At 35.8% G+C, this 12531-nt stretch overlaps 1 protein-coding gene across 1 annotated transcript; it reads right to left on the bottom strand.

Annotated features, from left to right (window-relative positions):
* Window positions 1-1181: 1181 nt before the first annotated feature.
* On the bottom strand, window positions 1182-11732 carry LOC114529952 (deleted in malignant brain tumors 1 protein-like; the record flags this gene model as incomplete). Its single annotated transcript, XM_028551518.1, has 8 exons — window positions 11558-11732; window positions 10568-10665; window positions 8058-8387; window positions 5813-6133; window positions 4240-4575; window positions 3785-4123; window positions 2685-3029; window positions 1182-1556 (listed from the first exon to the last, which is right to left on the bottom strand). Coding segments are annotated over exons 2-8 (2110 nt in total), but the record flags the coding sequence as incomplete, so codon positions are not given.
* Between the last annotated feature and the right edge of the window lie 799 nt (window positions 11733-12531).

The raw sequence follows: 12531 nt of genomic DNA, 5'->3' as shown, positions 1-12531 counted from the left end.
AAAACTTTCAAATTCAAATTGGCTGTAACCTGTTGTACGTAGCAATTAAAAAGATAAAAAACCTAATAATAAATTCTAACTAAATAAAAAATTTACTGGTTGGTAAATTTCTGAAAAAATTGGTTTGGAATATCAAAAAATTTCCCGTTTATAACAATGTTTTCATGGCGTATTGATTCAATAGATTACTAATTTTCCATACTTTGTTCCTTCCTTTGTCTTCCTAAGTGCTATGTTTTTGCAGTCTCATACAGCAACTTTATTACACAAATTGCAACCCTTAATAATTCTCAGTAGCCTACGATCCTTTGTTTTTTAATAGAAGCAAACATATAAGAATATTAAGAGGGTTGCAGTTTTTTTCATACACCCTGTATATATTGTTTCATGAACAACGAAACTATGTTAGGAATCTACAATAACGAAAGTTCAGCTTATCACGAACGTGACATGTCTATTCTACGGCAAAAATTTATCTGTTCTGGAAATACCGTTCTGGAAATACAATTTCAGTTTACTTTTCCGCGCCCAGTTGCGAAGTATGTTACGAGATTGGCAACTACGTTTCGAATTACGGAAGTACGTTGCCAACTTCCGTATCTAATTCCAATTGTAAATTTGAATTTACATCGCAACGAAGTACGTTGTTTTACCTTGTTACTTACAGCTTTTTCTTGCGTTACGAAGTGCTTCGTTCCATATTTATAATTCAAATTGATTCAATTCCTGTATACTTTACATATTTACATATTTGCATAACTGCTAAGAACAATTAATGTACTTTGTTGCGACCTAAATTCAAATTTACAATTGGCAACGTACTTCCGTAATTCGAAACGTACGTAGCTCCAATTTCCTAACAAACGTCGTAACTCGGCGCGGAAAAGTAATCTGAAATTGACGGTAACAGAATCAGTTGGACTGCAATTAAAAATGAAAATATGAAATATTCAGTCTATGATGCACCCTAACTTCCTGGTCCAGCATTTATAACATTTAGTGCTGAACAGATGGTCATGAAGTAGTTTATACAAGCAAACCTCTAATCTTAATTCCTCTTCTTCTAATTCATTCCCCACGCCAAATACCTTTTTTGCAAAATCTACTATCATGGTAGTACACTTCAATGCAAACTGGAGAAGTGTATAGTTCTCTACGTCGGTAAATACGAAAATTCTTACCATTTGCTGTACATTCAACTCCGACGTCATTCTCATGCGAGCAATGATTATCCCCCCAACTACTAAGAGAACAATTTTCTATTTTTTCTTCATTTCCTGAACAATCGATGGAATCCAACCATATTCTCCCAGAACCGAGTGGAACCTCGTCTCTTTGTAGAGCCCTAACAGCATCATAATACCCAAGCTGACGACATATAACCCTGTAGCTAGCATTTGCTACAAATCTCGTGAACAAGGGCCATCCCTTCGATCCCTTATGTTCATGTCTACAGATTGTTCCCCACTGCCCATAGTAGAAGACCTCAACACGGCCACTACCATTTGCACTCATTGGTCCTTGTAACCTCAGTCGCAATGGTATAGCGGTAAAATCTTAAAGAAATAGTAATGAATGGTAGTCGTACCACAGATAGCCTCCTAACAATCGCGCACGCCGTGGTATGTATTATATATCTATATTGCTTCATAAGGTTGGCAACTCCCGCTCAAATTTTCAAATTTACGAACTGTATAGACAAACTTACACATGAAAATACGTGTACTTAAATACATAATATACACAAAAAATTAATCTATGTGGAAACTGACTTTTCTAAAACATTTGTAAAACATTTTTTCTTTTAAGAGCCATCGCATATATAAGAAATTTTTGAAAATACAAAACTTTTTTATTGAATTTTGTGAAAAGTCGTCAGAGGGGCTCAGGATCCTATCATCCTGCCTACGTCACAGCAAATACGCGATCTGATTGGGTGGTTGATGTAGACAAAACTCAAAACTGGACGAATCAGATCGCGTATTTGCTGTGACGTAGAGCAGAGTAATGGGATAATGGCGGCTTTTCCAAAAATTTAACATAAAAGTGTTTGTATTTTCGCAAATTTCTCATATTTGCAACGGCTATTATAATAGAAAAAAAAACTGGGAAATGGTTTAGGGACATCAGTCCCCAGATTGATTTAGCCTTTTTGTGTATAATTTTGTATTTAAGTACGAGTAGTTTCATTTGTAAGTTTGCGTATACAGTTCGTAAATTTGAGAATCTGAGCGAGAGTTGCGAATCTTCCAATTTCGTATACTTTGTAAGCAAATGCCTCAACTTCCAGTCTTTGATTTAAAATTATTTGGATTTCAAACATCTCATCCAAAAAACGTATTGTTTTATACTTTTCTTAAACATTTTAAAATTGTCTTCTTTTTAACCCAACTTTTCAGGTCACTTTGCTACCCCAATGATCGACAAACCAAAAAACGTCAGAACTGATTTCATTGTTATAGAGAATAATCATAAAAACAACCCATTTAATAGGCTATATATAGGAAAGCAATTTAAAAAAATATGTCTGCGTTAAGGAGATAAAGTGGAATGTTTTTACAAATCATGGCAAATCTAAACGCAATATTTAAATACTTTTTTAAACATTAATATTTTGATAAAATTTACACGCGATTTTCTGGATTTAATTATTCGTTGCATTGCATTATTGTATTATGACTTACCTGTCGGGGAACATTGCACACCGGCAATTCCCCCCCTGGGATGGGCTTCTGAAGTAAATTTAAAATCATCGTGATAACAGTTTGTAATGTTTTGTTCATGCCCGGTACAATCGATATTTCCATACCACATCGGTCCAGGACTATGAAGAACAAGATTCCTTTTAAGAGTCGTTGCATTATCTGGATTATAACCAAGTTGACGGCATGCAACCTTAGCATTTCTTTTATTCCAATAATAACCAGACATTTTTGCCCAATATCCGTGATAGAGTATTTCAACACGACCAGTACCATTTTCACTCAATGGTCCTCGTAATCTTAGTCTCACGGGTATGCTGGTAAAATCTTGGAAGAATAATGGAGTGTTTTAGCTCAAGCCGCGGTAATCGTAAATTTGATTAACTGTTTTTTATGATGTGTTTTATAAGATTTACAACGAAATGAAGGCGAGGGCATGGTTGTAGAATCGTATCAATCACGAACGAACTATTTTAACATTCTTTCTTATCAGTTTATCGGTGCAGTTTGCAATAAGCATTTAAATAGACTTGGAATTCAAGTCTATTTTTCTCTCCAAGGCTTTTTCTCAGTAAAGTTTTCACATCCACTTTAAAACCGCCTTAGCTCACAAGCGCAAATGGTTGGTACAATTATGAATTATTGTTACGAAGTTTCAAACCCTTTAATTAGACGAACTTATACATGGAAGAAGCACCCTAAGATTTATGGGTGGGAATGCATGTGTCACTAGCTTCCACCCACTTTTACTTAAACTATGCAGCTACAGTAATAATTCATTCTGTCCTTAAAATTCGGACAAATGTTCCCGAAGTACCTCAAACGCCCTGCCTGGCAGTGCTCCCTCTTCCCCCTATTTTTTTATGCCCGTAAGCTTTGATGAGATGATTGATCTTAGTTTTTTAACATTTCCATAAACACAGTTGGTGAAGGGTTTATTTCTTTAACTTTTAACTTTATACAAGTTCAAGATATAAATATACGTGATCAAAATATACTGGGAAAAATGTGAGTTGAGTTTTGTAATATGTCTAATATCTATACACATCCAATTGACGAATTATTCATTTTTAACTTTATACCTGTTGTACTGCATTCTACGCCAACGTCATCATCATGAGAGCAATATCGATGCTCCCCCCAAAGAGTGTGACGACAACTTGTGATATTTCGTTCCAGTCCGGTACAATCGAGGCGGTTTAACCATATATCCCCTGAACCAGAAGAGAACTCGTTTCTTTGAAGGGTCCTAGCAACGTCTTGATAACCAAGTTGACGACATACAACTCTGGCATTTCTCATATTCCAACCATGATCACAGATTGTTCCCCAATATCCATGATATAATATTTCAACACGGCCAGAACCATTTGCGCTCGACGGTCCTTGCAACCGTAGTCTCACAGGTGTATCTGTTAAGTCTTAAGAGTGTATGCGATTTGTTAGATCAATGTTGAAAAATCCTCTAGTTATTATCTTACAACATTTGATTATACCTCCGATGATTGATGAAGTAAATTATGCGGTAAATTCGTACCTTGTGTACTGCATTCTACGCCAACATCGTCGGAATGAGAGCAAAAATGAACACCCCAACCCCTATGAGTACAACTTGTGATATTTCGTTCTTTTCCAGTACATTCGACGTCAGATAACCATATCTGCCCTGAAGCAGAGGGAACCTGGGTACCACGAAGGGCCCTAAGAACATCTTGGTAACCAAGCTGACGACACGCAACCCTGGCATCTTTCATACTCCAGGCATAATCACAGATTGTACCCCAATATCCATGATAGAATACTTCAACTCGACCAGTTCCGTTTTCGCTTAGTGGTCCTTGTAATCTGAGTGGCACATCCGCATCTGAAAAGTCTAAAAAATATGTGTATGCCATCAATCAACGAAAGTAGTGGAAACACTTCCTTAAACACAACTATAATATTCTTATAGAATTTAGAAATGCGGCGCTGTTATTGCTTAGATCTTCTATCATAGTTGAAAGTCCTTTAAATAACCCAGGGTGTATAATATGAGATACTCCAGGTAAGAAAAATTATTATATTTTGCCCTGACTAGCAGAAAAAAAGAAAACATTTCCCGCCATTTTCGTGATACACGGAGGCTCGCGTTTTCCGCATATTGATATTTACCGGTGAACATGAGTAATATTTACTGGTGAATGTAAATAAAACCACCGCTGCAGCGAATACGGATGACGTAAGCGCGATACGGTTAAAAATTGCATGATCACGTGGCAAAAATCTAGCTTTCTCATTGGACAGTTGGAATTTGAGGTATAATATTTAACACTCATTTACCGCGACCGAAGGAACAACTATGTTTTGTGGTGCCGCGAGATCGGTCGATATTAATATATACCGCTTGTCAATAAAAAAAAAGGAACAGCAAGGTAAACAGCAAATTTCGCCACCCTCGCATGATTCGCACTCACGAAACGCTACAAACACCAAACTTTGATAAGTGGTATATAGTAATTTTATTTGACAAGCATCAAGCATTATTTTTTGTGAATTGGATTTATGATCTACTTAGTGATCGTGAGAAGAATTTTCACCATTTTTCTGCAATAGTCGCAATTGACAGGCGAGATGAAAAACAACGAAAACGGAAGTCTTTGAACTGTTAAACGTACAGGTTATATATTCATATTTTCCGTAAGAATGCACGAACGTTTGCTATTCTTGAATGTTTTAATAACTAATTAAAATTAGGAACGTATTTCTAATATTTGAAATATTTTTGTTGTAGAAGTGCTATAAACGCACTTAGTACTGCAGTTGACTGTAAAAGATGAATTTTTATTGCCTCCAATACATCTTCAAATGTCTTATGGTTCCCCTATTTTTTTACTGCCCCTTTCATCCTATATAATTATCATTATGAAACCTCTTTACGAATAGTTTACAACAAAAATGAAATTCAAAATGTGTCATTCACAATGAAATGAATGTAAAACTTTCTCTCGTAGCTATTCAGGGGGGATGGTGGTTATAACGTTTCACATGTTCTGTCACAATACTTGTGTGTATTTCTAAATAAATTAAAACATTATATTCCGAACAAATCAAATTAATCGTCAATTTTCTACCTGTTTTTGTACATTCAACACCAGCGTCGTTCGAATGCCGCCAATAAGGAGAACCCCAACGTCTGTGAAAGCACCCCGTTATATTCGGTTCTTCCCCAGTACAATCCATTCCAGACAACCATATTTTCTCAGAACCAGAAGGAACCTGGCCGCCATGAAGGGCCCTAGCAACATCTTTATAGCCAAGTTGACGACAAACAACCCTGGCATCTTTCATATCCCAATTATCGTCACCGATTGTTCCCCAACGTCCATTGTAGAAAACTTCAACACGACCTGTGCCATTTAAACTTGACGGTCCTTGCAGCCTTAGGGGCACAGCTAAAAAATCGTAGGAGAAATTGAACATGAATGTCAATGCATCTGTACGAATTAGAGCTAAAACAAACCAATAGGTTATGTTATTCCAGAACGATATACTCTTTATCGAATCCCGGAGTGATACTCTTTGTGTTTTTCTATTACCACTAGAAAAACATGCATGTATTACGTACAACCTCTAGCCATTTCAAACCGAGCAAACCATTTTCTATACATGCTAGCAAGTCATTTCGATTAAATTTACCAGCCGCATACATTAGCTACAATACCGACTGCCGGCAAAATAAATTATGGGCGCATTCATGCTATCTTATACAATATACAGACCAGATGGAAAATAGCATAAACTTATAATTAAACACAAATTTATAAGCAAGTAGTGGAACGTGTAAAACTATAAAGGACAAGGGATTGTTTTTTATCTCGAAGCTTTTGATCTTCTCTAAGAAAAGCTATCTTTTTCAATCACTCTGAATCTTTCAATTGGCCTCTGGTTATCGCGTAATAATCCGAGATAGATCAGAATTATTACGCGATAATCGCTTACTGTACATAGATAATATTATAAATAACACTAGAGGGGGCAGCGAGGAAAAAATTGGGGAGCGCGTTAATGGGTGGAAAATTCAAGTAGGGATTTTCACTCACTCACGATGTCCGAGAACAAAATAAGTCGTTTTAAAGGAGTTTTTAATTTCTAAATGTTTTTTGCCTAAAATATCATTTCAGGATTTCTAAGGTAGTAAAACAAGTTCCAAAAAAACCCTGCCGGTTCTCCCTCAAATTCTCCCCATAAATTTTTAATACAAATTTTAGTTGTTGCTAACGTGGTTGCTATGGAGGCATTGACGTAGCCAATAAGGGCGAGGCTTGGCATCCGGGACTTGAACTTGCCCCACATTAAAGCGCTCCCTTTTTCGACTGATGCTTCCGATAACAAATCCTCTAGTTTTATTTATGATCACTATGGTACTGTAAGCGAATTTTTCAAAATGGCGGGGAGTTGTTTTTCGGTTAAAGTGACATATGAGAAAATACGTCATTTTCGCAAAAATACTGTACCTGAAACCACAAAAAAGTAAAAAAAGTAGAGGAAAAAATAGAATTGTTTTCAAGGTAAAAATTATTTTCTAGAACGCTTATCTTGCGAAAACATTGTTATATTTGAATCACCGCGAACTGTGGACACATTTGTTTACATTTGTAAAACTGTTATTAGGGGCGATCACGTAATTAGGGCCCCCCCCTCGCTGGTAAAACCTGTATTTTCTTTCCTCTCGGTATTTATTCAGCAATACTCACCTTGCCTTCGGCAAATAATTATTATTTATAGACTTGGGTGAGGGGGAGTCGACGAAATATTTCCTGGAAATATTATTACTCAGGAAAATATTTTTCAAATTCACTCGAGCGAAATGTCTATAAAAGATATTTTATACGGAACTGAGCTTGTAGAATAGCCAAACATACAAACAGTAGAAAGGTTCAGAAAGGATTTCTATAAATCAGTAAAAGTACTCGAAGAACTAGGCGTAAAAAATTACTGCAAAACGTATTTTAACACAAGTGAACTTTTTTCTGTTTTTTGTATGTCTTTCGTCGAGACTATGGTTAATTCTCTCATTATATAATCGTTAATTTTTTTATTTCAAACAAACAACAACACTATTCCCGCCATTTTCTTCATACATGGAGGCTCACGTGGTTTTTCTGCGAATTGGTATTCGCCAATGAATATGAGTGGTATTCACCGGTGAATATAAAAAAATCTGGCACTGCAGCGAATACGGTTGACGTTAGATCGATACGTTGAAATATTTCATGATCAATTGGCAGAAATCTAGCTTTCTAATTGGACTATTTGAATTTGCGGTATAATATTGCTTTAAAATACACTAGAATAAAGAACATGATGTAGCTATACCTGTTTTAAGACATTCAACTCTGACGTCGTCAAAGTAATTGCAAGAATCACTAACCCCCCAGCCATTGTGGGAACAACTTGTTATTGTTTCTTCTTCACCAGTACAATCGACATTTTTTAACCATATTTTTCCAGAACCAGAAAAAATCCAGCTTGAATAAAGTACCATACCCGAATCTATATACCCAAGTTGACGACATACAACCCTAGCATCTCTAATGTCCCATCCATCATTACAAATTGTTCCCCATGTTCCGTTGTAGAATACTTCAACACGACCAGTGCCATTTGCACTGCGTGGCCCTTGTAATCTGATCGGCGCAGTTATAGCTATAATTGAACAAGAATAAAAATAAACGATAAAATATGAAGTCAAATAGTCAAATGGGGAGAAATTTTTCATGTTCACAGACCTTAAAAACAATCTATTTGAAAAGAAATAACGTAAAACACGAATATATGATTATGTCCCCCCCCCCTTATGAAGCTGGCGAAACCACTGGTATTAGGTCAGTTTCAGTCAAACGTGCCGAACGCAGTTAAACAAATGATCGTTCCTTGTCTTGTTGTTTAATGCGTTCGGCACATACGAGTTGAGCCAACCAGGTTTGAACTTCGGAACAGGCTTTATTTGATACGACCACGCCGGTCCAAATTAGCTAAATTTCTCCCACCTGTGCAGGCTAATATTGTTAGCGGACAACTTACACAAAATTGAGAGTCGTGCCCAAAGCAAGAGTGGGAATTTTGTTTGCGCTGGTAAAAAAAATGCGGGCGTGAAGCTTCTTTTTATAGTTTTTACGTTCGAAGTGGGTTTTTGCTTTTGCTTCTGTTTTCAGTCTGGCAAGTCAACGAGATTTTGCTGAGATTTGTTTTCAACAAGCATTCTTTTTAAGTTCAGACCAATCACGAACTTGGATTGTGAAGCCAGATACAATTTAAGCTGCGAGAAGATAAGGCAAAACGCTTGTTGAAAATATTGTCAATTTTTAAGACAGTTATGGAGCAAAAAACTTTCTTCGGGAAACTAAGGGTAAGTGAGTATATATATGATTTTTTAACTCACAGAAAATGTTTAAACATTTTTTACTGGATCGTCACACAAGATGATTGCCGTTCAAACTTCGTTTTTTTCGGTAATATCAGATATTTCAGGAGAATTTGTGAAAAATCTAGTCAAGTGCCTCGAAACGAGAGCCGCTTTAAAAGAGCCTTTATTCTATAAACTTTTTATTTTTACACGAATTGTATAGTCGTAAAAATTCGGACTGATGCGAATTTCGACACATTTTAGGACTGGGTGTTTCATTATCATTATTAATTTGTGGCCGCTCAAATGCGCTTTAAAATCATATTATTTTGTTTAGATTTGTTTGAAAAAAACGTAAATTATTTTAAGATTTTGCCAAGTGCCTCAAAAATGAAACAGGGATAAAAATAATGTCTCTTAATCATAGTTCTTGTACACAAACTCATGATTGCTTTCAAAATTCGGCCTCATATAGATGATAACATGGGCCTATTAAAGCGAAATTTCGAAACGGGTGGAAGACATGAGCGCTTTACCAGCGTACTCCGACCGCCGCCCGAGCATTCAACGAGTGTGAAATTCCTATTGCTTTGATTTAAAATTCTATTTATTATCCAACAAATATCTATTCAAATAATTCTATTCATCATCCAAGCAAAAGTCGAAAATATCGATACGTGCTCAAGAGAACAAAAAGCGAAGAGAACAATAAGCGAAGGTTCAGTTTTCTGTGCATCATTTTGTTTATTTTGGCTTTTAATCTCTTAAATGCCTTAATTTTCCCGCGCTTCCAACGGAAAACTTTCTCGCGTCTGTCACGCACTGACGCGTGTGTCACGCGCTGAGCCCTCTGTACTGAGCCCTTTTTATTAGAAGAAAATTTACCGAATACGGCCAATGTGCTTGGACAGTATCAGCAAACACAAAATACGGCTAACACAAAATCAAAATAAATATCCGCTTGGAGAAGACTTTACAAAAAAAATTAAAGGGTTTTATGAGACGTCTGACCTTATATTTTACGTAAAAATAAAAAAAAACTTTTACCATAACACTAATGATAGTTGAGTAATTTAATTCACACAATGGTTTTGCCGTAACCAAAAATAATTGGTCACTTGCATGCATATGTAAGAACCAGTACGAAATGGCTGTTTTAACCAATAAAAATAAGCGTTCTTAATAGTTATTTTAACCAGAAAAAACTGGTCAACACAACCAATATATTGGGTTGGTTGACCATTTATTACTGGTTTAAAATAACCCAGCCAAATGACTAATGCCTATTCAAAAAGCTCACTCATACTCATTGAGTACGATCAAGATTGCTGATTAATCTGTTTTAATCTCTGGAATGATTCAAGATTGAAAATTCTTATTTGTGAGAAGATTGAGATCTCCCATGCACTCAATGAGTTTGAGTGAGCTTTTAGAATACAGGCGTAAGTGAATAAACAATAATATATAAAAAAATATTTACCTTCACAATGGTGTGATACAAAATGTAAACCAAAAATCACGCCAGTTATGATGGCGAGACTCATTATTTTGTGAACCAGCGAAGCGAAAGACACGTCACTTGAAAAAAATAAGAATTTCAAATTGTACGTGAAATCAAGGGTAAACTATCTATTGCATTAAGAAAACCTGCCGTGATGCATATGAGTAATATTTTCAGTTTATAATTTTGATAATCTTTAGGCTAAACTAGTCAGTTGTGAAAGTGTGAAGTATAGCTAAAATAAAACATGTAATAAAAGATGCGTTTCATGTACAAGCATTTTCAAACGTGAGGGTGCATGTTCATATTGAAAAGCCGTTTAAATCGTTATGAATTTTACAAATTGAATGGCAATGAATAGATTTAATGACAGATGTATATGTACTTCTGTTTGGTTCGAAATCATAAACAAAGCGTTTATTTTCTTATAATCATTTGGATCCTTTCTATGTTTTGTTGAGGGATATATGGAGCCGTATAATATAATATAAGTTTTAGATTTGGATGTATATTGGAAAGCAAATAACCATGCGATGTTGAGCATCGATAGGGACTTTCTCAGCTTACTATTATTTTTGTCGCTTAATACAATTTGATAGCTTTCCAAACGTAATAAAAAGATCATCATATATGACACGAGACATTAATAAACATAATTTAAATAAGCCAAAAGAAGCGACAGTATACGTAGGACTACTATACACAGTAGTTATATTACGTCTTAAAGCTCATATGTGAAGGCCCCCTATAAAATGCGCATAGACCAAATGTGGTGAATCAATTCTGATTCTAGATTTCTAAAGGGGCCGCCAAAACTGCGATCATGAGATAAGATGCATGCATGGGGATTTAAAAGATTTCATAACAATACGTTGCCACAAGGTTACAGGATAATCAGTCTTTTTATTATTAACCGAAAAATAGAAAGATGGAGCCTCAACTATATAATTTTAGCAGAAACGTGCTTACCGTATGTTCTATACTGCTGATCGGTTTCCTGATCTGTTTGTTCCCTGATCTGTTTGCAATATGACCTTTCTGTCTGGACCGACTCCCTATATCGTTAAATAGAATTAAGCCTCTATAATAAACGTTAAAGTATAATACAAACGGCGCATACGAAATATACAATCCGTATTCTAGATCTCGACTGCGTTTTAGACAGAGATAGCACTGAATTACATCAGATTACAGTGAAGGTTAAAACGGAGTAACATTATACCAACAACTTCCTGGATACAACATACAAGGAATGTATAAAAAGTTTTCTATAACAACAGCATAGGACAGGTAATCCTGACGCTAAAAAACAAAGGCGAAAATGTTGTGCTAAATACAAAATTCTCGAAAATTGGTCTCAAAATTCTCGAAAAATTATTAACTCGACCTAAATTGACGCTGCGGACAAAGGCGTTTAATTCATACTTGCTCTAGAGATAAATGAGACATCTGCTTTTGAATGAACCTGAGATATTACGGGGCGCAAATCCGATCTACTTTCTCACTTTTTTTAACTGACATGGAATGTCAGTTTAAAAGTAAACATCAGTATATTAGGCATAGATAAAGCAATCTTTCATAATGGAATGCGCATTGTGGGATGCATGGACGCATATTCTGCTTATTAGGGGCGACTTACACGAACCCTAAAGAGAGAGTTCGCTCCATCAGTATATATAGGGCTAGTTCGTCACCCTCTTAGTACGGCTGGGTTCGCTCTCAAAAACCTCGTTGAATAGCTTCTCAAATCATATTATGAATTATGTTGTTTAGAAATAAGCAAATTTTTGACGACTGAATGTAATTAGTAGACTGTAGTGCTGCATAAAATTATTTGAATGGAAAAAGTCGAATGTGCTTGAGGCGAATACGGTGGTTTTTAACTCAGCCTTATTAAAATAGAAGGGCCAAGCTTTCCTCTCTGAAGTATACGAGATCTCGCC

The sequence above is a fragment of the Dendronephthya gigantea genome, unplaced genomic scaffold, assembly GCF_004324835.1.
Source record: "Dendronephthya gigantea isolate DGI-Jeju-01 unplaced genomic scaffold, DenGig_1.0 000058F, whole genome shotgun sequence".
Classification (NCBI taxonomy): domain Eukaryota; kingdom Metazoa; phylum Cnidaria; class Anthozoa; order Malacalcyonacea; family Nephtheidae; genus Dendronephthya; species Dendronephthya gigantea.
This window is presented reverse-complemented; position numbering and strand designations above follow the sequence as displayed.